We start from the raw sequence: 26,860 nt of genomic DNA on the forward strand, positions 1-26,860 counted from the left end.
AACATCCGCCTGTTGGGGACTCCGCAGAGAATAGTCTGTGGTCTATAGTCTCAAAAATATAGTCTGTCCAGAATCACCTTGACGACATTTGCCCAATGACAGCGCGCACGCAAATTGGTTCGGCCAATCCTAGTATCCGGCAGTAAAACAGAAGCGCATGTCATTTCTGCTCCTCATGCAATCTACGATGTTTTGTTTGTCTGCGTGATAAAATGGCATATAACTCAGATGGACGAAATGTTATACTTGCCTTTACAACTATTTACAGATGACTATTCTAAAGCGAACTGTGGAGGATGAGCGAGGCGGAAGCCGGTGATGGGTGTATCATGGTGAAATCAGAGGCAAAAAAAAATTAATGCGATCCTGAGCTTTTTCTCCTGTGCTGGACAGGGACAATTTCGGCGCATCTTGTCCCAGAGCAACGCGCCTTTCTTTCTCCCATTCAAAGGACTCCCCTCCTCCGTAACAGCAGCCCACCATGGCCCTGGTAACCCTGCAGCGCTCTCCCACCCCCAGCGCGGCATCCACCGCCAGTACCGCAACCACCAACGCGGGGGAGGTAAGTGGAAACTGTCTAGCGCGGGGGCTGTTCGCTATAGGCAGCGCCGTGGAGGAAACGCCGGGGATGCGCCCGATACCCACGTCCCTCACCCACTAGGCCCAGCATAGCAGAGAACGCTTTCAGCTGTCAATAGAATTTTAGAAATGTTGTGACGTTTTATTTAACACGGCAAAACAGTTTTGTATGGACATTGTTTAATAGTTGACTTCCTGGAATCCATGGCGTTTAGAATGGTTAACTAGTCCAGCCCCACGACGTTAGCTTGTAAACAAAATCTGAGCTGGGGATTAGTTACCAGAACAATGCATTCATTGCGTGTGGCAACATTTTATTTCTGCCTTCAGCTTGTGTGGTTTAAAGACAAATATGCGTTTATACAGTAGGTACTTTAATTAAAATATTAACTCAGGCTTTTGCACATTTTGTAAGTAATTTGTTTAAATTAATTTGCTTTGGCTGGCATATGGAATAGAGTGAGATTGATCAGAATAGTACAGCTAGCTACTTGCCTATTAATATGCACGGTTACATCACTAGTGAGTCAGGGATGCTGCGGTTGGTACCCGCTCGTTTTAATGGTTCAACTCACTGTCAAAATACTACGGTGGCAGGTGTGAGCTAATATTTCAAAACATATGAGATCATAGATAGTGACCTGGTACGGCCAGTAGAGAGCGCTGATACACTGTATTCAATGCGAGTGTATTGAACGTTTTAAAACCTAAGTTCAGTTAAAACATACACTGTAGTACATCTCTCCTGCTTCTGATCTCCCTAATAAAGCATATGATGCTTTTTTTTTTAGACCATAACTTTCAAAGGCCAATGAACCCATTATGACTTGAATTCCCATCGTGGCAGTCAATTGCGCACACAAACACACACATGGCGTACTGCTGCAGAAATGATGTCATACTAATTACATCATTAAAGATACTGCTGCAGAAAGGATTTCATACTGAGTTGGTGACCTACAGTATAATCCTGTGTATTCCTCTCTTGTATACCTGAAAGTATCTAGAGTATGTTGCTACAAGTGATTGGATTAGTTTGAGCTGTTGGATTAGGTAACCTCTTCGACATCACCACGGGTCAAGCACAGAGTTTAGGCCTATGTCAGTGCTCTTTTGGGCACCATAACCTCTAACCTTTCATGGAACACAGAGAGAGTTTTATGCACAGACCTTACTTAATGCAACAAGCAACCACAATTACTCTGCCCTCTGTCTTCAGGAGTTACAGCATTGCTCTAGCTGTTGGCCTATATACCCAAATCTTTAAAGGGAAGGATTCTCTTTGCTGTCCCCACCAGTCGATGGGAATCCTCTGAGACATTGTACTGTGACATTGTGATGAGCTATTATAGCAAGGTCAATGAAGGGAGCATAGGACATAGCAGGTCATAATATGGTCATGTGCTGCTGTTGCGCAATTCATGCTGCTGTACTGTCTGCACAGCCATGATGGAAGGGTTACTGGTTCGTGTTTCTAGTGGGCCTACACTATATGTAAAATTTCTCTTTGTATTTGTCCTGCAGGATTTTGGGAGTGATGATGACCGGAGAGCAAATCAGAGGTAAGCCCCCCCCCATATTTCCCTGAGAAGCTGTGCATGCACAGACATTAACCAGGTGGGACGGTAGCGTCCCACCTGGCCAGCATCTGGTGAATTGCAGAGCGTAAAATTCAAACTACAGAATTATAAATATTTAACTTTCATAAAATCACAAGTGTAACACATAAAAATAAATCTTCACTTCTTGTTAATCCAGCCGCTGTGTCAGATTTCAAAAAGGCTTTATGGCGAAAGCACACCATGCGATTATCTGAGGACAGCGCCCCGCATACAAAAGCATGAAAAACATATTTCAACCAGGCAGGTGCACCACGAAAGTCAGAAACAGCGATATAATAAATGCCTTACCTTTGATCTTCTTCTGTTGGCACTCCAAACGGTTCCAGTTACATCACAAATGGTCCTTTTGTTCGATAATGTCCTTCTTTATATCCATTAAAAACTCAGTTTAGCTGGCACGCTTCAGTCAATAATCCACCCAGTTTCCCGCCATCAAAATGAATCCCAAACATTACTAATAAACGTTTCCAAACAAGTCAAACATTTCTAATCAAACCTTAGGTACTCTAATACATAAATAAACGATAACATTTAAGATGGAGAATCATTATTGTCTTTACCGGAGAAAAATACCAAAGAACGCGCTCTCTTCCACACACTTGGAAACACTACAGCCAAAATGGGTGCCACTTAGAAAAACTACAATTTCTAGCTAATTTTTCCAAAAAACAGCATGAAACTCTTTCTAAAGACTGTTGACATCTAGTGGAAACCCTAGGAACTGCAATCTTGGAGGATTTAGCCCTATAATAAAAGTGACAGCCATTGAAAACGGTGGTAGGCTGAATTTGTCTTTTTTTGGGATGGTTTGTCCTCGGGGTTTTGCCTGCCATATCAGTTTTAGAAACTTGAGAGTGTTTTCTATCCAAATCTACCAATTATATGCATATCCTTGCTACTGGGCCTGAGTAACAGGCAGTTTACTTTGGGCACGATTTTCATCCGGACGTGAAAACACTGCCCCCTACCCAAGAGAGGTTAAGGATGCATTGGAAGGATGTGTTGTGCTCCAGTAGTGGGAGGGGTGGTATACATTGGCCAGGAGATCGGTGAGTATGTTTCCCAAAGCCTATGGACATTGACCCCTGACCCTGGTCCTGGTGTCAGTGGGAATTCCAGGGTTAGGTTACAGCAGGAGGCACACAGAAATGTCCTGGTGAAATAACATGGACGTTGGTGCTGAATTACACATATTGTAGGTCTATGTTGGTCTGGATGAAGAATTTATTGTTCTTGCGTTAATGGTATATCCATTAAAAAAACAAACTCGGCAAATAAAGAAACGTCCCATTTTCAGGTCCCTGTCTTGCAAAGATAATTTGTAAAAATCCAAATAACTTCGCAGATGTTAATTGTAAAGAGTTTAAACACTGTTTTCCATGCTTGTTCAATGAACTATAAACAATTAATGAAAATGCACCTGTGGAACGGTCGTTAAGACACTAACAGCTTACAGACGGTAGGCAATTAAGGTCACAGTTATGAAAACACTAAAGAGGTCTTTCTACTGACTCTGAAAAACACCAAAAGAAAGATGCCCAGGGTCCCTGCTCAATTGCGTGAATGTGCCTTAGGCATGCTGCAAGGAGGCATGAGGACTGCAGATGTGGCCAGGGCAATTAATTGCAATGCCCGTACTGTGAGATGCCTAAGACAGCGCTACAGGGAGACAGGATGGACAGCTGATCGTCCCTGCAGTGGCAGCCCACGTGTAACAACACCTGCACAGGATTGATACATCTGAACATCACACCTGCGGGACAGGTACAGGATGACAACAACAACTGCCCGAGTTACACCAGGAACACACAATGCCTCCATCAGTGCTCAGACTGTCCGCAATAGGCTGAAAGAGGCTGGACTGAGAGCTTGTAGGCCTGTTGTAAGGAAGGTCCTCACCAGACATCTCCGGCAACAACGTCGCCTATGAGCACAAACCCACCGTCGCTGTACCAGACAGGACTGGCAAAAAGTGCTCTTCACTTACGAGTCGCGGTTTTGTTTCACCAGGGGTGATGGTCGGATTCGCGTTTATCGTCTAAGGAATGAGCGTTACACTGAGGCCTGTTCGATTTGGAGGTGGAGGGTCCGTTATGGTCTGGGATGGTGTGTCACAGCATCATCGGACTGAGCTTGTTGTTATTGCAGGCAATTTCAACACTGTGCGTTACAAGGAAGACATCCTCCTCCCTAGTGTGGTACCCTTCCTGCAGGCTCATCCTGACATGACCCTCCAGCATGACAATGCCACCAGCCATACTGCTCGTTCTGTGTGTGATATCCTGCAAGACAGGAATGTCAGTGTTCTGCCATGGCCAGCGAAGAGCCCGGATCTCAATCCCACCTGTTGGATTGGAGGGTGAGGGATAGGGCCATTCCCCCCAGACGTGTCCGGGAACTTGTTGGTGCCTTGATGGATGAGTGGGGTTACATCTCATAGCAAGAACTGGCACATCTGGTGTAGTCCATGAAGAGAAGATGCACTTCAGTACTTAATGCAGCTGGTGGCCACACCAGATACTGACTGTTACTTTTGATTTTTACCCCCCCCCCCCTTGTTCAGGGACACATTATTCCATTTCTGTTAATCACATGTCTGTGGAACTTGTTCAGTTTATGTCTCAGTTGTTGAATCTTGTTATGTTCATACAAATATTTACAAATGTTAAGTTTGCTGACGCAGTTGACAGTGAGAGGACGTTTCTTTTTTTGCTGAGTTTAGTATAATTACCATCCAATCAGTTGACCCACACCATGATCGCTTGCAAAAGGGATGGAACATCACACACCATTGCAGCCCATTACAGTAGTACATTAAATGTCCCTATCAGAGGACCCTTCTACACCTACATGTAGGCCTAGTTGTATCCACTGTAACAGTGTTAATGGTTCAACCCAGAGTTAACATTCCCATCAACCGCTATCATACATTCCATCAAACCAGAAACACTATCCAGCTGTATTTCAGAGCTGGGGGTGAGTAGCACAGATGGAATCCTCTGCTCGGCTACAGCAGGATGTGATGTAAGGGTCTTGTTTTGTTCTAGATTAGACTGTCAGAGTTTCTTGGTAAGAGAGGTGATAAGACCTATTTGGCCATTGTAGTAGGCCCAGTGTTGGCTGCACACTCTGTTCTCTAGTCCAACCTGGCTGGGCAAGGGAGATTTCAGCCTTACACAACATATTCCCTCATCTGGTAGACATGATACATACAGGGTGTGTTGAGATTCTAACATTGACAAGGTAGACTACATTCTTGGTGGCACCAGGCAGATAGAGGAATGTTTGAAAGGTGGGATGGAGAGACATTTTGATGATGTAAAATCTTTTCTGCAGAGCTGCTCTCTTTGCAGAAGAAGCTTGGAGGATGAGAGAAGTATTTTTTTAAACACACAGAAACTAAACCAAATGATTGATATGAGGGGTTTTGAATCCAGCATCATTACATGTTATTTTTGAGTTAAAAGGCTAAACCAGGTGCTGCAGGGGATCTGCGGCCAGATCAAAAAGAATAATTTATATATATATTTTTTTTAAATATTACTAACAGTTTAAACCAATTTTGTTCAAAGGGTCTGGAATATGTTTTTAGAAGGTGTAGGATTGCAGGATATCAGCTTTAAAGCTGAAACAACTAAAAATCTCTGCCCCATGATGACGTGTAGAATTGCAGGGCATTTGTTTGAAAACGGCAACATTTTCTCTCCGGTGCCAAGAGGCAGGCCTTTAAAATGTTCCTTCCCAGAGCCCGAGACTTGGTTAGTCCGGTCATTCACTGCTGAAGTCCTAGTAAAACCTTTTATCGAACTCAAGTTGTGTTCTTATTATGAGGGGATCCATGATGAATTTGCTATTACAAAAAGAGTCCCCGGCCCCAAAAAGTTTGGACCCCTGGGCTGAAACAAAGACTTTTGTGTTGATAATGATAAAGAGTCACCAACCCAGATACACACTGTAGGGCGGAATAGTCACACCATTGATTATTGAAAAGTCTGTTTTGGAAGCGGCCCAGCCTAATCCACGTTAGACCTGCTCATCTCATCCTCTCTCAGTCCTGTGGACCCAGTGATGTCAGTGAGTCTGCCTCTCTGAGCAGGTTAGCGTTTTTAATCATGAATCTTGTTCTTTAGGCAGCTCTACAGTTGTCACTAGCTAGCACAGCCACAGTCATACATCTGACTTTAAACCTAACCTTAAACACATTGCTATCCCTAATGTCTAACCTTAAATGAATACCAAAAAGCACATTTTTGTTATAAAGAATTTTTACAATATAGCCATTTTGACTTTGCAGCTGGCATATCTAATGGAAATGGCTCAGTTCTGCCTCCGAAACAATACTCGTGACAATAAACTTCAACCTGCCCCCTCTGAAGGCCATACTGTATCACAGGCAGAAACCTGATCCACATTCAACCCTCCAGCAGCCCTTGGTTCTCACAGCACCCTGCTTGCCTCAGCCAGAAACCCCAAGTACCAGACAGAGTTATGCAACAGCCAAGGAGAGTGCTCACCTCGTGTGTGTGTGTGTGTGTGTGTGTGTGTGTGTGTGTGTGTGTGTGTGTGTGTGTGTTACATGCAGGGACTTAGAAAGGGGAGATCTCCTTGGTATGTGTGTTGTCTAACTAGTAGCTTTCTTAAATTGCTTCAACCTCTATGTCTGGAATATTATGGACTTGGATGTGTTCTGTGAACGAGTTGTGGTTCATACAAAGTTGAATATGTCACTCAATGAGTAGTATGTTTCCTTTGGCTCAGTGTCTCATCAGGGATCCTTCATGTCAAACAGCCTCCACTCTACAGACGCGTGCTTTGTAGACTGAAGCTGAGCCGAGCTAGATTCCCTGCCACCCAACCCAGCCAACGCGAAATATGCTTGAATAGAGCTTTTGTGGAGGAGTGTTGCGGAGGGAGTGCTGATTGCTCAAGCGCGCGCTGTGAGGAAGAGATAAGCAGCAGAGCTGAGCAGACACAGCAGAAGTCTGAAGACTAATCCTCACAACTCAGACGGACAGGAGGGAGAGACACACACCAGACCAAGACAGGATACATGATCAGACTAGTTCAACCCAATCTAGGCCTTTTTACATGAGAAAAAAAAAGAAACCCAAGGCAATCTTGGCTATTGTGCTTCAGAAGCCAAATGTAGTTTTTGAGGCATAAAATGGTTGTGAATGCTATGAAGCTATGATTTGTGAGGAAGCCAGTAGACCAGAGAGCTACTGAGGGAGAGATCCAGTAACCAGCATCAGGATGCATCTTGTGGTGGAGCCCTCGCAGGAAGCCATGCTCACCATGCTGCCTCACTTTGTGGAGAACGCAGTCCGGACTCAGAGCGAGATCTACCGAATGTAAGTCTTCAGCACACTCACTCCAGGAGAGGCAATCCTAAGTGTTTCTGTCACTGGCATTATTACCTTGATAAGTGGTAGCAAAGATGGTTTGAATGGTAGTAACTTGGAAGTGCATGTATTGTGTGACCTGCATTTTCTGTTTATTAGTCATTGGTAAAAAGGTCTATACCGTTAGGTCTATACATCCATCTGTCACTCTTGTTTCTGGATTGTGATTATTGATGCAGTACATCCCGATTTAGAGTACTTTGGACATTTTGAAAGATGAGCTACATATTATGTACCCAACTGATTTCTTATCGTACCCCACTCTCTGACCTCTTGACCGAGGCCACCCTCATCGTCATCGTCTTTTCAGGACATTCTGAAAAGAAACAATACGACGTAACAGCTGAACAGAAACAAAAGCTCTTGTGACGGACCCACTCTGTCATACCGGTCTTTGTGTGGTGGCAGAGCGAGAGGGCAGCCTGCCTGTTAACAAAGCCCAGCTCTGTTCCTTTTGGTCAATGTTATGGCCAGTGAACACTTAGCTCTGTTTCTCCTGGACATTGTGGAGTCCAAGGAAAACCTAGCTTTTATCCGAGGGTGGTCAGTGCCTCCAGCACAGGGCAGTCAGGAGAGCCCATCCCTGGCCAGACAAGGGAGGGATGGTGCTGGCCAGACAAGGGAGGGATGGTGCTGGCCAGACAAGGGAGGGATGGTGCTGGCCAGACAAGGGAGGGATGGTGCTGGCCAGACAAGGGAGGGATGGTGCTGGCCAGACAAGGGAGGGATGGTGCTGGCCAGACAAGGGAGGGATGGTGCTGGCCAGACAAGGGAGGGATGGTGCTGGCCAGACAAGGGAGGGATGGTGCTGGCCAGACAAGGGGGAGGGATGGTGCTGGCCAGACAAGGGGGAGGGATGGTGCTGGCCAGACAAGGGGGAGGGATGGTGCTGGCCAGACAAGGGGGAGGGATGGTGCTGGCCAGACAAGGGGGAGGGATGGTGCTGGCCAGACAAGGGGGAGGGATGGTGCTGGCCAGACAAGGGGGAGGGATGGTGCTGGCCAGACAAGGGGGAGGGATGGTGCTGGCCAGACAAGGGGGAGGGATGGTGCTGGCCAGACAAGGGGGAGGGATGGTGCTGGCCAGACAAGGGGGGATGGTGCTGGCCAGACAAGGGAGGGATGGTGCTGGCTAAACAAGGGGGGGGGGGGGTGCTGTCCAGACAAGGGGGGATGGTGCTGTCCAGACAAGGGGGGATGGTGCTGGCCAGACAAGGGAGGGATGGTGCTGGCTAAACAAGGGGGGGGGGGGTGCTGGCCAGACAAGGGGGGATGGTGCTGTCCAGACAAGGGGGGGATGGTGCTGTCCAGACAAGGGGGGGATGGTGCTGGCCAGACAAGGGGGGATGGTGCTGGCCAGAAAAGGGAGGGATGGTGCTGGCTAAACAAGGGGGGATGGTGCTGGCCAGACAAGGGGGGGATGGTGCTGGCCAGACAAGGGGGGGATGGTGCTGGCCAGACAAGGGGGGGATGGTGCTGGCCAGACAAGGGGGGGATGGTGCTGGCCAGACAAGGGGGGGATGGTGCTGGCCAGACAAGGGGGGGGGGGGGGTGCTGGCCAGACAAGGGGGGGATGGTGCTGGCCAGACAAGGGGGGGATGGTGCTGGCCAGACAAGGGAGGGATGGTGCTGGCCAGACAAGGGAGGGATGGTGCTGGCCAGATAGGGGACATATTACAGTGGTGGGCACAATTATCTCCCCCGCCCCCCTCCCCGAAAGGTCAGGGGACCTAATCACGTTCTGGCAGTTCATCATCTGAGGGGAATATTTCATCAAGTAAAGGTCTCTAAAGTCTGCTGACATTCACTTACTGATGAGCACGGAATGTCCTTTTCTGCTGGTCACTGAACCTTTGAAAAGCAATTAACAGCCATCCCACCCTATCTCTTTCTCTCACTGTAGCTCTGCTCCCTGATTCTGCCCTCGGTACATTTCGACATTTCCAGGTCATTGTCTCCATTCCTGGCTCTAGAGAAAAACAGTCTCACTTATTGATAAGTGAGAAGAATACTGTGGGTTGGACAGTTAATTGAACCACATCAACCTTATGATATTCTACAGTAGAGCTTCCACATAACTTTCTATGGCTGTTTTACTTCACTGAAGTGAACTCACTGGTGTCTGTCACAGACATGGGAAGTAAAGTAAGGCTATGGCTGATTAGTTTTGCGACAACAGACATTCTGTTAATCTGTAGACCTACGAGCACAACAAAACGGGGAAGGGAGAACGAAAAGGTGTAGAATGGAGTGAATGTTTCTAATGTCCTCTGAGTAGAGCGCCGTAGAAGTATAGTGTTCCAGACACTGCTTAAGCTGTTCGAGCAGTATAATGATTTGCCCAACACTCTATTTAGGTTTTCTGATGATCTGTTGCCTACTTACAGTACAGTATGTGCTCTTTCTTTCACTTCTCAAATGAATGCTTCCCCATTCTCTGTGTTACATCATAAAACCACTAGATACTGATGCAGTCTGAGACGTCTGTAAACCCTGTCTGCCTGTCTGTGTTACAGCCTCAGCGAGAGCTTCTTCATGGTCAAAGGAGCTGCCCTTTTCCTGCAGCAGGGCACCAATGCACAGGGACCCAAGACACCCACACACCACAAACTCGCAGGTAACTACAAACACTCTTGACACACACTGAGTCTGTTGTTCAGTGAACCGTGACAATGCCACTGCTAAAGCTCCATGCAAAGAAAGGTCATATTTGCTGAGGTTGAGTTGGCTTTTGTGGTTGAGCCTGTGTTTGACCCATGTTCACTGAATGATTACCTGGCCTTTGATTGAGTGCCCTCAAGGCAGGTATTGCTTTTAGCAGTAAAGGGGCTTTGTAGATCTGGTTTTCTAGATCCTGCTTGTTTGATTTTCCCATCAAGATGTTACATAAACTCACCAAGCTGGACTAACCAACCCGCAGTGCAGCTGATGTTACCTCGGTGGTGTGTATGCACCCGTAGGCATATGTGTGCCTGATACAGCATGTCTCATAGCAGGGTTGTTGTTGACATTTGTTCGATTGGGGAGTGCTAGCCCTTCATTTTGGAGTCCAAACACACCCCTCCCCTCTCCTCCCCTATGACACGCAGGTTAAACACAAGATCAATGTGAGGAGCATTCCAGATTCCTTGATTACATCATCAGGCGTTCAAGTCCATGCTTAGCTCTGATAAACCTTGGGTTTGTCTGTGTGTTTACACATATGACTGACTGTTCCTGCATGTTTGTATCAGTTTAGCCAAGGGTTGTACTTGAGATTAGATGTTCTGGTACACCGTTCCCAATTATTTTCATGTCCCGTCATGAGATGTTCAGGCTTTGCTCTGCCGTGTGTAACTTCTGTACAGACGTGTGTTGCTGTGGTTGGAATTGGATCAACCTGCAGGAGGGCATCTAAATAGGAGCCTGGATAGCTGAGCTGGAAATAGTTCTACAAGATATGGCTGATGGGTAGATCGGTTTGATTGATCGGGACACACCACCTGAAGCAGTTGGATGATGGTATGTGGTTCTCTTCTCTCCTAGGTGACTTACCGCAACACCTGCAGGTCATGATTAACACCCTCCGCTCTGAGGACCGCATTAAACTGGTGAGTCAAATCCTAACAAATGTACTTACCACCCATATTGATTGACGCACAGATGCTACACAGTGCAACCTATTCCTCCTGCTGTAACCCAGGCTGTACGGTTAGAGAGCGGTTGGTCTGACCGCGTGCGGTACATGGTTGTGGTCTACACCAGTGGTCGCCAGGACACCGAGGAGAATATCCTGCTAGGGATGGACTTCACCGATAAGGACAGGTACCCACCTGTCTTTCCTCCTCAGCCAGCAGTGATAGACTACAATGTGGTTTGTTGTTGTCTTAGAGAAATGGTTGATTCTGTTGTATTTTTCCCAGTAAAAGCTGCTCTATCGGGATGGTGCTACCGCTCTGGAGCGATACGAAGATCCATTTGGATGGAGATGGGTAAGTGCTGCTCTTCTACATTTGACATTTTAGTCATTTAGCAGCCGCTCTTATCCAGAGAGACTTACATCTTCAGATATCTAGGTGGGGCAACCACATCACAGGCATAGAAAGGACATTTTTCCTCTATAACGTGGCTGTCAGTAGAGTTGCCCCCCCCCCCCCCCCCCCCACATGGAACTTTCCACAAAGGTACGGTATGTGTCACACGCAGTACATACCACAGACAACCAAGCTGGATGCACACAGTCAACCATGAAGTATCTCTGCTCGTTAAGCCCGTTCAAACGGCTCAGCCCTGTAAGGGACGCAGAATGAGTTACTTTGCCCTCCAGTGGGCAGTACAGTGATCTACAGCCGTTTTCATCCCTCCATGTGGCAGATGAGCTCTTGCTGAGCTGTTAAAGTCATCCCTCTCTCTATGCTGGAGGAATGTTCCATTGGTTTATTTCCTGAATAGCACCCCGAGCCACTATAGCTCAGCCCCTGTTTGTGTTTTCAAACCACTCTCTCTATCTCCCTCTCTCTGTCCATGAACCCAACCTAATCCTTCATCCTCCCATCTTCTCTCTCCTCAGAGGATTTAGTGTGAACACAGGAGGACGATCGCATGTCTTCAAGCCTGTTTCTGTGCAGGCCATGTGGTAAGTGTCTGTTTTGTGTTTTTAATTTCTACTGTGTTTGGGTACTTCAGAATATCATTGTCTGGTGACCTTATATTCCCTGAAACCATAGTGACTGTCTGTGGACAGTACTGTACTTTACCACCTTGGGCTTGTGGTGTTGGTTTCATCTTAATATCAACAATCAATGGAATAAAAATCATAAACTACTAGTGGAATTATTCAGGCTGGTAACACTGTGATGCTGGGGAAAAAAACGCTGATTGTGTCCATGCACCATCTACTGGTAAATAGACGTTACAATTTGCTTTCATTCTTAACAGATTCATATTTTGCTCTGGATCTGACAAGCCGCCTTAATAATGTGCTCTGAATTTCCTGCCGTCATTAAAAATCAATGATCCAAAGACTGACTCTCCATGTCATTAGATCAGTGGAATAGCTACTGACCAGTTGCTGTTGTGAGCCTGTATTATGACTGAGAGCTTCTTCTACCGGCGTGTCTTCAGGTCTGCCCTGCAGATCCTCCATAAGGCATGCGAGGTGTCTCGCAGGTACAACTACTTCCCCGGGGGCATGGCCCTCACCTGGATGGGCTTCTATGAGAGCTGTATCACCTCCGAGCAGAGCTGCATCAACGAGTGGAACGCTATGACCGACCTGGAGACCACGCGGCCCGACTCACCTGCCATGTTCGTCGACCGGTAAGACCTCGCTCATCCGATTGGCAAAGTTCACTTCAGTTGACTTTAGTGTGATTCATTTCCAGTTCATTACCAATCTCAGAAGGTACTGTATGTCCATTATGGTGTTAACCGGGCCTTTTCTGTTGAAATGAAATGTGCTGGTTACATTCATAATTGTCTTAATGTATTGACGCATGTTGAACAGGCCAACGGAGAGCGAGAGAACCGAGTGTGCAATCAAAGCCAAACTACGCACCATCATGATGTTCCGTGACCTGGAGAATGTCACTTCCAAGGAGGTATTGTGAGCCCCAAACATATTGGGGCGGTGACACATGTTGTTGTTTTGGCTCTGAAATGATACAATGACTGAGGTTAAAGTGCAGACTGTCATCTTTCATTTGAGGGTATTTTCATCCATGTCGGGTGAACCGTTAAGAAATTATAGCACTTTTTGTACATAGTTCCTCCCAACTTCAGTACCATGGTGCAACCTAATACCTGATACGTCCCCACCAGATCCGTGTGGAGCTGGAGCAGCATATGAGCTGTAACCTGAAGGAGTACAAAGAGTTCATCGACAACGAGATGCTGCTGATCCTGGGTCAGATGGACAAAGCCACACTCATCTTCGACCACCTCTACTTGGTAAGAACCTTTCTTGACATCCTAATGGTCTCTTTGTATCCATGAAGGAAACCGCACACGGCTCTTGATAGTATCACTGATCTTTAATAAGCTTACTTATCGGCCTCACGGCCTTCGTCAGAGCATTTGAGGGTTTCAAAAAATTAATTACCACCCTTATGTAGACCTAGCCACACCCACATCCGTTCCACGCATCGAAAGGGGTTGGAGGCGAAGGAAAAAACAAATAAGTGCTACCAAATATAACAATATACACTGCTCAAAAAAATAAAGGGAACACTAAAATAACACATCCTAGATCTGAATGAATGAAATATTCTTATTAAATATTTTTTTCTTTACATAGTTGAATGTGCTGACAACAAAATCACACAATGATCAATGGAAATCAAATGTATCAACCCATGGAGATCTGGATTTGGAGTCACACTCAAAATTAAAGTGGAAAACCACACTACAGGCTGATCCAACTTTGATGTAATGTCCTTAAAACAAGTCAAAATGAGGCTCAGTAGTGTGTGTGGCCTCCACGTGCCTGTATGACCTCCCTACAACGCCTGGGCATGCTCCTGATGAGGTGGCGGATGGTCTCCTGAGGGATCTCCTCCCAGACCTGGACTAAAGCATCCGGCAACTCCTGGACAGTCTGTGGTGCAACGTGGCGTTGGTGGATGGAGCGAGACATGATGTCCCAGATGTGCTCAATGGGATTCAGGTCTGGGTAACGGGCGGGCCAGTCCATAGCATCAATGCCTTCCTCTTGCAGGAACTGCTGACACACTCCAGCCACATGGGGTCTAGCATTGTCTTGCATTAGGAGGAACCCAGGGCCAACCGCACCAGCATATGGTCTCACAAGGGGTCTGAGGATCTCATCTCGGTACCTAATGGCAGTCAGGCTACCTCTGGCGAGCACATGGAGGGCTGTGCGGCCCCCCAAAGAAATGCCACACCACACCTTGACTGACCCACCGCCAAACCGGTCATGCTGGAGGCAGCAGAACGTTCTCCACGGCGTCTCCAGACTCTGTCACGTCTGTCACATGTGCTCAGTGTGAACCTGCTTTCATCTGTGAAGAGCACAGAGCGCCAGTGGCAAATTTGCCAATCTTGGTGTTCTCTGGCAAATGCAAAACGTCCTGCACGGTGTTGGGCTGTAAGCACAACCCCCACCTGTGGACGTTGGGCCTTCATACCACCCCCATGGAGTCTGTTTCTGACCGTTTGAGCAGACACATGCACATTTGTGGCCTGCTGGAGGTCATTTTGCAGGGCTCTGGCAGTGCTCCTCCTGCTCCTCCTTGCATAAAGGCGGAGGTAGCGGTCCTGCTGCTGGGTTGTTGCCCTCCTATGGCCTCCTCCACATCTCCTGATGTACTGGCATGTCTCCTGGTAGCGCCTCCATGCTCTGGACACTACGCTGACAGACACCGCAAACCTTCTTGCCACAGCTCGCATTGATGAGCTGCACTACCTGAGCCACTTGTGTGGGTTGTAGACTCCGTCTCATGCTACCACTAGAGTGAAAGCACCGCCAGCATTCAAAAGTGACCAAAACATCAGCCAGGAAGCATAGGAACTGAGAAGTGGTCTGTGGTCACCACCTGCAGAACCACTCCTTTATTGGGGGTGTCTTGCTAATTGCCTATAATTTCCACCTGTTGTCTATTCCATTTGCACAACAGCATGTGACATTTATTGTCAATCAGTGTTGCTTCCTAAGTGGACAGTTTGATTTCACAGAAGTGTGATTGACTTGGAGTTACATTGTGTTGTTTAAGTGTTCCCTTTATTTTTTTGAGCAGTGTACATTTCATAAATATTCAAATAGAGTGTGTAAATAAGACATATTAAACACGTCTGTAAAACCACAATGAGGACATAGACCTACCGAGCAAGTTTTAATTAATCATTGGGTACATTGTACGAAAAACATCAGAGTAATCTTAAATAGGGGCATAGTTCATGTTCAAATTCACAACATAACATTCATAGGCATTTCATGATTAAGTCCTTTAACATTCTCTTTTACTCAGAGTATTATTAATATCCCCTCCCCTGTCTGATATCTTAACTTTCTCTTTGCCACAAAATCTAAAGGTAGAAATGTCATGCTTTAGGTCATTAAAATGTACTGTGACTGACTGGACAATTCCTGTCCTTTCTCCTGATCAAACTTTTATGTTCAGTGATTCTCTGTTTGAGAGAACAAGAGGTTTTACCTACATACCACAGCCCACATGGACATTTAAAATGTAAATAACATGGGTGGTGGAACATGTAATAATGTCATTTATTTTAAACCGTTTTCCTGTGTTTGGGTGGCAGAAATATTCACACTTCATCATTATTGTTGCACTGTGCGCATCCTCTGCATTTATAGCTACCATTTGGTCGAGGGCGTAAAAGAGCCTGGCTGATTTTTCTTTTGTGGCTGACAGTTGGCATGAACCAATTTATCGTGTGTAAATTGCGACCTCACCTATAGACAATAAGTGGTGGATATTTTAAAATTCAGCCGGCAAAGCTGGGTCCGATGATTAAAATATGCCAGTGTTTCTTGACCGCATCTCCCACTTTTTTCGCGAGTTCAAAGTATATGTGGTTGTGAACATTACAGAGAGTTCTTTAGCTTTAGCAGGTCTTTTTTTGTCGCAGTTCATCTCGTGTTTTTCCCAATGCCAAATGACTGGCTTCATCCACACATTGTGGGGAATAGCCTCTTCTTAGAAACCTCATGCGCATCTCTGCTGCTTTTTCTAGATAATCCTCTGTGGAGTGGCATATACGACGCAGTCTGAACAACTGGCTTCTTGGAAGTCCTCTTTTTAACGGCTCAGGATGGAACCTGTCCCCCTGTAATAAGAGTATTTCTGTCTGTTTCTTTTCTATACAGAGTAGTAAACAGGGTTTCATTTGATTTCTCAATCCACATATCGAGGTAATGAACACGCCGAGTGTCATATTCAATAGTGAATTTGAGATTGGGGTCAATGTCATTGAGGAGTGCCATTAAAATCTGCCGGCTCTTTTCTTCGTTCCTTCCCATATGCAAAAAATGTTGTCAATATATCGATACCACTTCAAGACATTATTCAAAAAAGGATTTTCATTTTCATTATTAACAAAACATTCTTCAAGAAGACCCACATAGAGGTTAGCAGAGCTCGGAGTGAATGTGGAGCCCATCGATGTTCCATTCGTTTGGAGGTAGTATTCACCATCAAACCTGAAATAGTTATACGTCAAAACATATATTCAGCCAGTTCTAAAAAATACATTTAGTTTGTGGATATTCGAGAGTATCTCTGTCTCCCAAATAGTGAGCTAGGGCTGCCCGCCACCCCACATGGGGAATGCTGGTATATAGACTCTCGACATCTTTTCCATATAATGGCAATGCTTGCACATCAGTTTGAATAAAAATGTCTACAAAGTTCGACAACAGCTCTAGCATTGAGCCTATTCCTGCAACCACTGGTCTGCCTGGATAATTGCCTTGTTGTATTTTAGGTTTGTGTAATTTCGGTAAAATGTACAAGCATGGACATATGGCACATTTGCAGCAAAGATATTCCGGTTTTGAGATGAGGTGGTTTAATAGGGCTCCAGATTAGAGCATATATCCCTTTGGAACACCTGTGTGGGATCAACACTCAGTTTTCTATAGAAACGTTCATTGCTCAGTTGTCTCTGAATTTTTTTCTTTATATTTTTCATAGTCTAAAACAACCACAGCACCCCCCTTATCCGCAGGTTTAATAACCAAAGAGGAATCTTTCATTAATTAAGTGCCTGTTCTTCTGTTCTAGTGAGATTCTTCTGAATGTGGTTTGTTTGTCTCCTATATACTGACATCACTTCTTGTTCGACTAACCAACAATGGGTATTAATCGAGGAGTTGTTAACCATAGGACAGAATTGGCTATTGGGCTTAAAATGGGTACCAGTTCTTTGATGTGTTTCTAGGCCCGAAACAGTGCTTTGCGAAAACACATGCTTAAGTTTAATCCTGCGAAATAATTTAAACAGATCTACTCTCGTATCGAATGGTGTATCTGTACATGTAGGTACAAAAGAGAGGCCCTTAGGGCAGCAGGTAGCCTAGCGGTAAAAAGCGTTGGGCCAGTAACCGAAAGGTCGCTGGTTCGAATCCCGAGCAGACTGTGAAAAATCTGCTTATGTACCGTTGAGCAAGGTACTAAACCCTAATTGCTCCTGTAAGTCACTCTGGATGACTTTGCTAAATGACTCAAATGTAACTACCGTTCTCCTCGCTAACATCTGAACTCCTGCCACACCTCTCACTGTAACCCTGGTGTAGTTACAGTTCATTTCACCCCTGTAACCTGACTAAGTTGTCTTGATGTGCATTCCTTTGTTTGTTTCTTCTCTAGGGCTCTGAGTGGAATGCCTCCAATCTAGAGGAACTACGGGACTGTGGGTGAGTGGGCGTCTCACAAACACTAAAGCTATGTCTAGAACTGCTCCCTAACCACCAGCCCTGGCTCACAAACATAGCGTTGTATTATTCTGTATTCTCAAGGACAATACATGTCTGTCAGGTCATTGTTGAATCTCTCCTTCAAAAGACCTACCAATACAAAAAGGTCTGTTGTTAGAACATCGCTAGCACCACTGAACTAAAGTTTTTTTCTTCTTGATGCAGTGTGGGCCACATCCTCAACGTGACCAGGGAGATAGACAACTTCTTCCCGGGCATGTTCACCTACCACAACATCCGGGTGTACGACGAGGAGGCTACAGACCTGCTGGCCCACTGGAACGAGACCTACAACTTCATTGTCCGAGCCAAGTGAGTGCCTACTTCTCAAAACAAACTGAACCCTACTCCTTGAACGGCTAACATGTATGGGAGCATGTGAAGTATTCAACACATAACCTCAATAAAGGAAATGTAGTCTACTAAATAGTGGCTAGTGCCTCTGTCTTGGCCGAAGTTATTCTATAAGCTATGTGGACAGCCTAGTAACTATGGATAAGACATCTTCTAAATGAGCAGGGTTTTAATGTAAAACACATTATTTCCCCACAGGAAGAACCAGTCTAAGTGTCTAGTCCACTGTAAGATGGGTGTGAGCCGGTCAGCCTCCACGGTCATAGCGTATGCCATGAAGGAGTATGGCTGGACTCTGGAGAAGGCCTACAACTTTGTGAAGCAGAAGAGGAGCATCGCTCGGCCCAACGCTGGTTTCATGAGGCAGCTGGCCGAGTACGAGGGCATCCTGGACGCTAGGTGAGTCAGTCAGGGTAGACTGGGGCACTATACAGGTATACTGTAAAAGTTAAATTAATAGCCCAGGTGTTAATTTGCTTCAATCACACACAACCGGCGCTTATTAGAGACAGGCTTCTATTTGAGCCAGGCGTGTATTTCCTTAATGCACACAGCTTTTGCTCAATAAAATGTTGAAAAGACTACCACATTTGTTTGTGACAAAATATGACCAGTATAAACCTTATAATAACAGATCCATCGCAGATCAGACTTGCGAAGACTAGGCTGCGTGTCATCAACCCAATTTCGTACTTTAGCACCATTCTCACTCGTTGAGCCGACCATGTCAAATCACACTGCCGTCTCATCCATGGCAATGATGTTGGTCTCCTTTATCGTGTTTCGCGCAATCTTTACGGTACGGAAGTTCACTAGTAAACAATTCACTAAGACCCAGCGTTTATTTGAAATAGCCGTTTATTTGCTGAAATGTGTGCAGAGGCCCGGCTATTAAAAGGGACAGACGGCTATTTGCGACTCAGCGTTTTAATTTCAGTTTTACGGTATGTAGGTCTGTTCAGGTATACAGTGCCTTCAGAAAGTACCCCTTGAGTTTTCCCACATTTTGTTGTGTTACAGGCTGAAATTAAAATGTATTTAATTGAGATTGCGTGCTTAACAAGTCACATAATAAGTTGCATGGACTCTGTGCAATAAGTGTTAAACGTGATTATTTGAATGACTACCTCATCTCTGTACACCACAAATACAATTATCTGTACGGTCCGGTCCGTCAGTCGAGCGGTGAATTTCAAGCGCAGATTCAACCACAAAGACCAGCAAAGTTTTCCAATGCCTCGCAAAGAAGGGCACCTATTGGTAGATGGGTATAAAAAAGCAGACATTGAATATCCCTTTGAGCATGGTGCAGTTATTAGTTACACTTTGCATGGTGTATCAATACACCAAGTCACTACAAAGATACAGGCATCCTTCCTAACTAAGTTGCCGGATAGGAAGGAAACCACTCCGGGATTTCATCACGAGGCCGATGTTGACATTAAAACCGTTACATGGTTTAATGGCTGTGATGGGAGAAAATTGAGGATGGATCCACAACATTGCAGTTACTCCACAATACTAACCTAAATGACAGAGTTAAATGAAGGAAGCCTGTGTAGAATCCATCCGGTTTGCAACAAGGCACTAAAGTAATACTGCAACTAACTTTTTGTCTTGAATACAAAGTGTTATGTTTGGGGTAAATCCAATACAACACATTACTGAGTACCACTCTCCATATTTTCAATCATAATGGTGGCTGCATCATGTTATTGTATTCACCTTTCAGTAGGAGAATAACCTAAAACACAAGGCCAAATGTACGCTGGAGTTGCTTACCAAGGCTACATTGAATGTTCCTGAGTGGCGGAGTTACAATTTTGACTTAAATCGGCTTGTAAATCTATGGCAAGATTTGAAAATGGCTGTCTAGCGATGACAACCATATTGACAGAGCTTGAATGATTTCAAAAAAAATAATGTGCAAATATTGTACAATCCAGGTGTGCAAAGCTCTTCGAGACTTACCCAGAAAGACAGCTGTAATTGCTGCCAAAGGTGACGCTAACATGTATTGACTCAGGGGTGTGAATACTTGTGTAAATGAGATATTTCCGTATTTCAATTTCAAGATATCTAAACATTGTTGTGGCGCTGCATTGAGATCAGATCAAATGTGACTGTTAAATTACCACCGTAGCTGTTTAGACGGGGTCAGCTAAGTTAAGCAATCTGTAAGGTTATTTGTGTATTATTAGCTTGGTAGAGAGACTGCAGATAATGGCCACAAAGTTTATTAGTGGCTAAGCATCTCATTATGTCTATGATGTCTGTCTGTATACAATACATGTGCTCTGTACACATGGTCACTCTAACCCCCCCCCCCCCCCCCCCCCGCCCCCCCCTGTCCCCCAGTAAGCAGCGCCACAACAAGCTGTGGAGGCCCGAGGGAGGGGAGGACATCCCAGATGAGGCGTCTGGCCAGTGCTGTGGTGGAGAGGAGACGCCCGTGGAGGGTGAGGCCTGGGGGAGGGAGGGCTGCGGAGCCTCCCCCTGCCGGGGCTTGGGCCTGGAGGTGGAGCCCTTGGACCCCCTCAACTACAATTACTACTTCAGACGGCTGTCGGACACGGCCCTAGACAGCGAGCCCTCCACCCCAGTGCGTGGTCCTCCCCTGCTGGGCATGGAGAGGGTGTTTATTGAGATCGAGGATGTGGAGAGGGACGCCCTTCTGGAGGACGAGGGCTTCCCCATGGCCCAGCTGGCTCTGCCCGGGGAAGGCACCGCCGCCCAGACCTGTGGGGGCCGCCTGGAGCCCCTGGAGGACATGAGGCTGAGGCTGGAGTTCAGCACGGTGGAGGAGGAGGACGAGGAGGAGGCGCAGAAGGAGGAGGCAGAGATGGCCGCCCTGGCATGGACTGCTGCAGGAGGAGAGGGAGCGAGAGAGGACGAAGAGAGGAAGGAGCAGGTCAACATGAACCGCTTTAACAACGAGAACGCCAACAACAGTAACCGCCTGGCTGCCAAGCGCAGCTGCCCCGCTACCTTCGACGTGAGTGGGGCAGTCAATAGCTACCTGTATCTATACAAATGGGGGTGTAAAAGTTGGGTTAATTTTGACTTGAACTTGTTTGGGGTTAAGGTTAAAATATTAAGCTTACATGAGGGTAATTGTAATGCCAAATTTATTCGATCCCATTCATTTCAGGGACCAGCATCTTATAGGTGTTATAATATCGGGTGTTTTATTAGCTTCGAGACCTCTGTCTGACCATGCATTCCCTCCCTCTCTCTCTTTCTTCTGTTTAGGACAGTGCTAGCACAGGAAACCCTTACAAAGTCAAGCCCTCCTACCAGTCGTGTAAAGACTGCCTGCGTCTGCCACCAGGGTGGCGCTGTGAGCGCCCAGCAGGAAGCCGCACCCACCGCCTTAACCCCACACGTCACTGCGGAGTGGTCCCCACCATCTCCATAGACCCCCCTGGCACTCACTTCACCAACACCCCTGCCCCCCACTCCCCCTGCACCCTACCTGCCACCATTGCCCGCCTGGAGGCCTACCGCCAGCGGCTGGTGTCGCCCATGAGCTGCGAGGAGCTGCCCCGAGACCGACACTGCTCCTTGGAGACGGAGGACATGGATGAGCTGCAGGAGGATGAGGAGGAGGAAGAACAGGAGCCAAGGCCAGGCAGGGAGGTTGGGACCGGAGCCATCACGGAGCTCACGTTTATGAAGCTCAGCCTGGATGGGGAGAGGCCAGCAGGTCAGTCTCCTAGTGGAGGGGTGGAGTTGCAGCCTCCTGGTGGTGGAGTGGAGCTACAGAGGACGGGGCCTGAGCTGGGGATGGGGCTGGTGAGGCAGAGGGCAGAACAGCTGGAAAGGCTTTCAGGCCTGGCCATGGAGGGTCTACTCTCAGGGGCTGGGCTTGCTGAGCAGATGGACCTGCACTTGGCGGTGGAGGAAATGGAGGGGGATGTAGGGATGCATTCTGAAACCCCCATTCCATCTACCAGCTGCATGGTCACAGCCGCAGACCCCCAGATGAACACCACCCCGGTGTCGTACCCCCAGGGTTCCGCCCAGACCTGGACCCCCGTGTCCTCCCCCCACGGCTCCACCCTCACCCGGAGCTCCAGCAGCGACAGCCTCCACAGCAACCGCGGGGGACACCAAGGCCTGGTCCGGCAGCGCACCCAGGAGATAGAAACCCGCATGAGGCTGGCCGGCCTGACCTTCCCCTCCCTGCTCAAACGCTCTAGCTCCCTGGCCAAGCTGGGAGGCCTCACCTTCTCCACCGAGGACCTCTCACACCTAGCTGACGATCAGGCCCAGCTGTTCTCCACCGAGCCACCAGCCTGCCCCTCCACACCAGGGGGAGAGGAACCCTCTGAGCCCCCATGCACCCCCAGGAGCTGACTGTGTTTCCAGTGTGTCTCCTCCAGACAGGTTCCGCAGTCAGAACTTAGGAAGCAGGTTTGAAGGAGGATGAAGTTTGCTACAGGTGTCCTGGAGACATGCCTGGAGATTCCTCTGTCTCTCGAGACATAATAACAGCATGTTGGCTGGAAGAAAGAAAAATAACAACACAATTCCTATTATACATACATGTACTGTCTGTTTATCAATCCAAATAAGAGATACTGTTTTAGAAGGTACTCTCAATGGAGCTCAATGAATGTGTGCAACTGAGCCTCTGCTTCGATTCGTTCAACATCTCCTCATGTGCCCCTGAACAGACTGACGGTTGAATATTGAATCCTCACTTACTGTATTTTCCTCTTGCGTTTTTGTGTCACCGAATAACGACTTCATCATATGAGCATCTTCCTGCCTCTTCAAGTGAAGCAGTGTACCTCAGTCGGAACACAAGCATCTCAAGAATATTTTAGTCCATGACTGTCTTTGTTGACTTGCCTCTCTTCTCAATGACTGGCTCAGCCAGCCCTCCTCCATTTGAGGTACTTCATGAAATAATGTCTTGAAAAGTGGTCAATATGCTATTCATGGCCGTACAGTGTTACACAACGTGTCCTCGTCGTCACGGCTACAGCCTCTTCTTGAGCAATGCTATGGATGATGGGAAGAAACGCAGAAAGAGAAGTAATATTGACTATGTCCCGGTTTCCATTCTCTCCTGGATTCGTTTGTTTCTTTGAAGCAGTTTAGAGGGAGAATATAAACGTTGGATTTGTTTAGTTTTCGCCACAGCTGGCATTTCACCACTGCTGTGCAAAGGCAATAGGCACAGTAGTTCAATGATCTGATTGAGAACTCATCATCATCCTTGTATGGTTTGAGAGGATTTGTGGGCAACTGAAAGAGTTCAAATTGTTTTGGGATTGGATTTCACAATGCTGTATTACTACTCCACTTTACCACTGATTAGTGCTCTGTCCCCTCTTCTCCAGACCAGCTGTAGTCCGACATACTGTGTCTGACACCATATCTTTCTTCCATCATCTCTGCATCACTCTCAAAAGGCAATCAAATACATTAGGTTCAAGTTTTTTTCTGACTGCATTCTTCTTCTATTTATTCTCCTCCCTTATTGACACACATTTGTGGTATTGCACAGTAGGTGTGGGAGCTTTGTGAAACCGGCTTTATTCAACTGTCATTGTGCCAGAGCAACATTGGACTCCCTTTATTTGTACTGTAACAAAAAAAAAATGGAATCGTTGCCATACATTGAAGCAGAACTACTGTATAAGTCACATTTTGTTTGAACAGCTTGTTTTTTGCTTTCACAGACCTGGGAGTTCCAAATGTGTCTGTGATGTTAGCAGCACAGCGTAATGGGCTTTAGCTGGATCTGTTTGGGAAAGAAGCAGCTTTTCTCAGCCTTTCGCATGGCAACACTAACAGCCAAACAAGGAAGTTGGGACAAAAAAAACAAGTTGAGGCATTGGAAGGAACAGACGATTATCTACCGTCATAGTTTCTCAGAAAGGGTTTACAGTGCTGCTTTCTGTTGCAGTCTGTAGAATATCAGTAGCTAGCTACTACAATTTTTTTATTTTTTATTTACAGCAGACATGAGAAACTTCCGAAGCTGTGTGTAGAGCAGCAGCACAGTATGACAGGCCAAGTCTGACTGGAGGCTCTGCCATCCCGCATGCTGTTTGACCAATGTTCCCTTAACTTAACCCCTATATTTATCAGTTTGAGTATTTATTTAGTACAGGTTCTAATTTGATAAACTGGCGCATAATATGCAGGTAGTTGACTTCTTTGTGGCCAGCCTAAACTTACTCTGCCCCAAAGGTTATTATGCTTTTGAAAGTTGTTTGGCTGTTTATAAACTAATGCATTTGGCATGTTGAGTGTGCAAGGATAATATGTGTGATGGTGGCAGTGTGTGTGTGTGTGCAGGCGCATGCATACATCAGGAGTTTATTACCATGGTTGTGACAGGAGTGCTATGTGACGATGGGAAAGCTGTCTGTGTATGAGTGCAAAACATCTGTTGCTCTTTTAAAGTAGGGGGATCAATTGACTTTTTTTCAATTGAGCTGTACATATGTCATTGCCACTGACGCAATGGCCTATACTATATGTAGACAAGATTGCTTTTGATTTGTGATAACTGAACAAAGAAAAATGAAAATCACTCGTTCACCCAAATTACACAATTACACATGGTTTTCTTTACTTTGTCTATAGACTGCTTACAGGGTATGACAGGAATCCATGCTATGGTGTAGTTTCCCTAGCACTGTTTCCAAGTCATGGACCTCATTTTTATTCGATTTTCTTGCACATCGTGTTTAAAACATCTATAAGTGACTGAGTTTCTCAATCAATTTTGGATAATTTGGACATGATACGCGGAAAAGTCTAATATCGGTCCCGTGACTTGAATGGGATTTGTGCCACAAATGCTAAGATGTTAGCATGTAGAAACGGTGCCAGAGTAACTAAACCAAAGAATGGATTGCTGTCATACCTTGTGCATAGACTGCTTACAGGGTAAGGAAAGCAATGTGTAATTTGGGTGAGCTATCCCTTTAATCATATGAGTGGCTCTGCATTTTTTTATATCAGCAACTATTGTCAGTGTTTGTAACTCAGAGGTACTGGTCAAAGCAAATTTGCATTTAATTTGGGTACAAGCCACATTAATGGGTTGGGTTCTGTGGTCAGTGAACACTTTGGTGTTTGCACTTAAGGTTACTGCACTTAAGACAACTGGGTGAATTTGCCTGTGTTCACTGGTAGGTATTCAATTTTAAAGAGGTTGCCTCACAGGAAATACAGTCATTAGAATGGAATAGGAAGTAGTAGCGTTTTAAATTGAGATTTGTCTACAAAACTGCCCCCTGTCCCTTTTTTTTTTACTTAAATTTTTTTTAAATATAGTTCAGCCAATCCGATGTCTAGCACTTGAGGTCACCATATATCATTTGGGTTTACGCTTTATTCCAACCCACTGTTATAATGCCTTAATGTAGCTGTTATAATCATGATGTAACTTCTGACATAGCAGGTTATTAAAAGGGTTACAGAATACCCTATAATATTATAAAGAGTGGAATTAGATCCCGACGGTTCAAATATTTATTTCACGACACTGGTGTGGTGATGACATTATTGTAGGATCTGTTTGGTTGGCCAGTGGTGCCCAGTGTTACGTCATGCTCATAGCAGTGAACAGTAGGCCATATGACGGAGGATTTAAGTGCAGTCAAAAGAAGTGTCTTGAACTAGTCCATCACAACTGATGCTATGCTTAAAGCTACTGCACTGTTTTTTTAATTTAAAAAGAAATCTATTTCTACTTAAGTGCCTTAACCCTGGCCTTAGCTCTGTCTGTCCTAACCTCGTCACAGGCTTTGCAGAGTCATTGTGAATGAGTGTATCCATGGAAATGCCACTTGCCCTCTGCCCCCCCAAAAAAGAATGATCCCGATGCCCCTCGAAAGCTACATGTTGATACACACGGAGCACACAAGCTCTGTACACGTGTATTTGCTTGACAGGCTCATCAATTGCTATTATTTAGTTTTCTATTATTGAGACCAAAGTCTGAGGGGTTTATTTGTGCAAATGGGCACAGAACAAAGTTTTCTACATACATTCCCAGGCATCTTAGGGTTCACCTGCCCTTACTTGACAATCCTTAAACTGGTCAATTGCTTTGAGAGTGTGAGACAGAAAGCTGGGTATAGAGACCCTGAGACATAGGAAGAGGGGGAACTTATATGTCAAGATGTTCATGTCAAGAGTACAAGTTGCCATCTTTCCCTGATATTCATTCCTTACCATAAACAAGTGTTAGATATGTTTTTGCATATAAGGCATAAATGAATGAAAACTCATAAAACATACATCATCATATTGAGAGTAAAAAATTTTTACATTGATTGTTTTTGTTATATATTTTCTTTTTTTACATTTTAAACTGTAACTTATTGTTTGCACTATGTTAATGTGTAATGCACTTTTTTAAACCATTTATTTTACATTTTGTTAAAAGGATGTCCAGTGGATGTGAATCATGGAAATAAACCATTTCCTCTGCATAACCTA

General features: G+C 45.8%; 1 protein-coding gene across 2 annotated transcripts; it reads left to right on the plus strand.

The window, feature by feature from the left end:
* Positions 1-26,860, plus strand: LOC109868089 (protein phosphatase Slingshot homolog 1). 2 transcript variants are annotated; one of them, XM_020457523.2, is made up of 15 exons: positions 1-562; positions 2,104-2,141; positions 10,119-10,219; positions 11,128-11,192; positions 11,285-11,406; positions 11,505-11,573; positions 12,152-12,217; positions 12,706-12,900; positions 13,088-13,181; positions 13,402-13,530; positions 17,928-17,974; positions 18,200-18,346; positions 18,587-18,787; positions 20,747-21,383; positions 21,641-26,860. In XM_020457523.2, the coding sequence occupies exons 1-15, from the start codon at positions 482-484 to the stop codon at positions 22,745-22,747; spliced, it is 3,099 nt and encodes a 1,032-aa protein (XP_020313112.1). In that variant the 5' UTR covers positions 1-481; the 3' UTR covers positions 22,748-26,860. The 2 variants fall into 2 exon arrangements, with proteins under 2 accessions (XP_020313112.1, XP_020313114.1); XM_020457525.2 differs by lacking the exons at positions 1-562; positions 2,104-2,141 and adding an exon at positions 6,484-7,552.

Source organism: Oncorhynchus kisutch, linkage group LG23 (assembly GCF_002021735.2).
Source record: "Oncorhynchus kisutch isolate 150728-3 linkage group LG23, Okis_V2, whole genome shotgun sequence".
Lineage (NCBI taxonomy): Eukaryota > Metazoa > Chordata > Actinopteri > Salmoniformes > Salmonidae > Oncorhynchus > Oncorhynchus kisutch.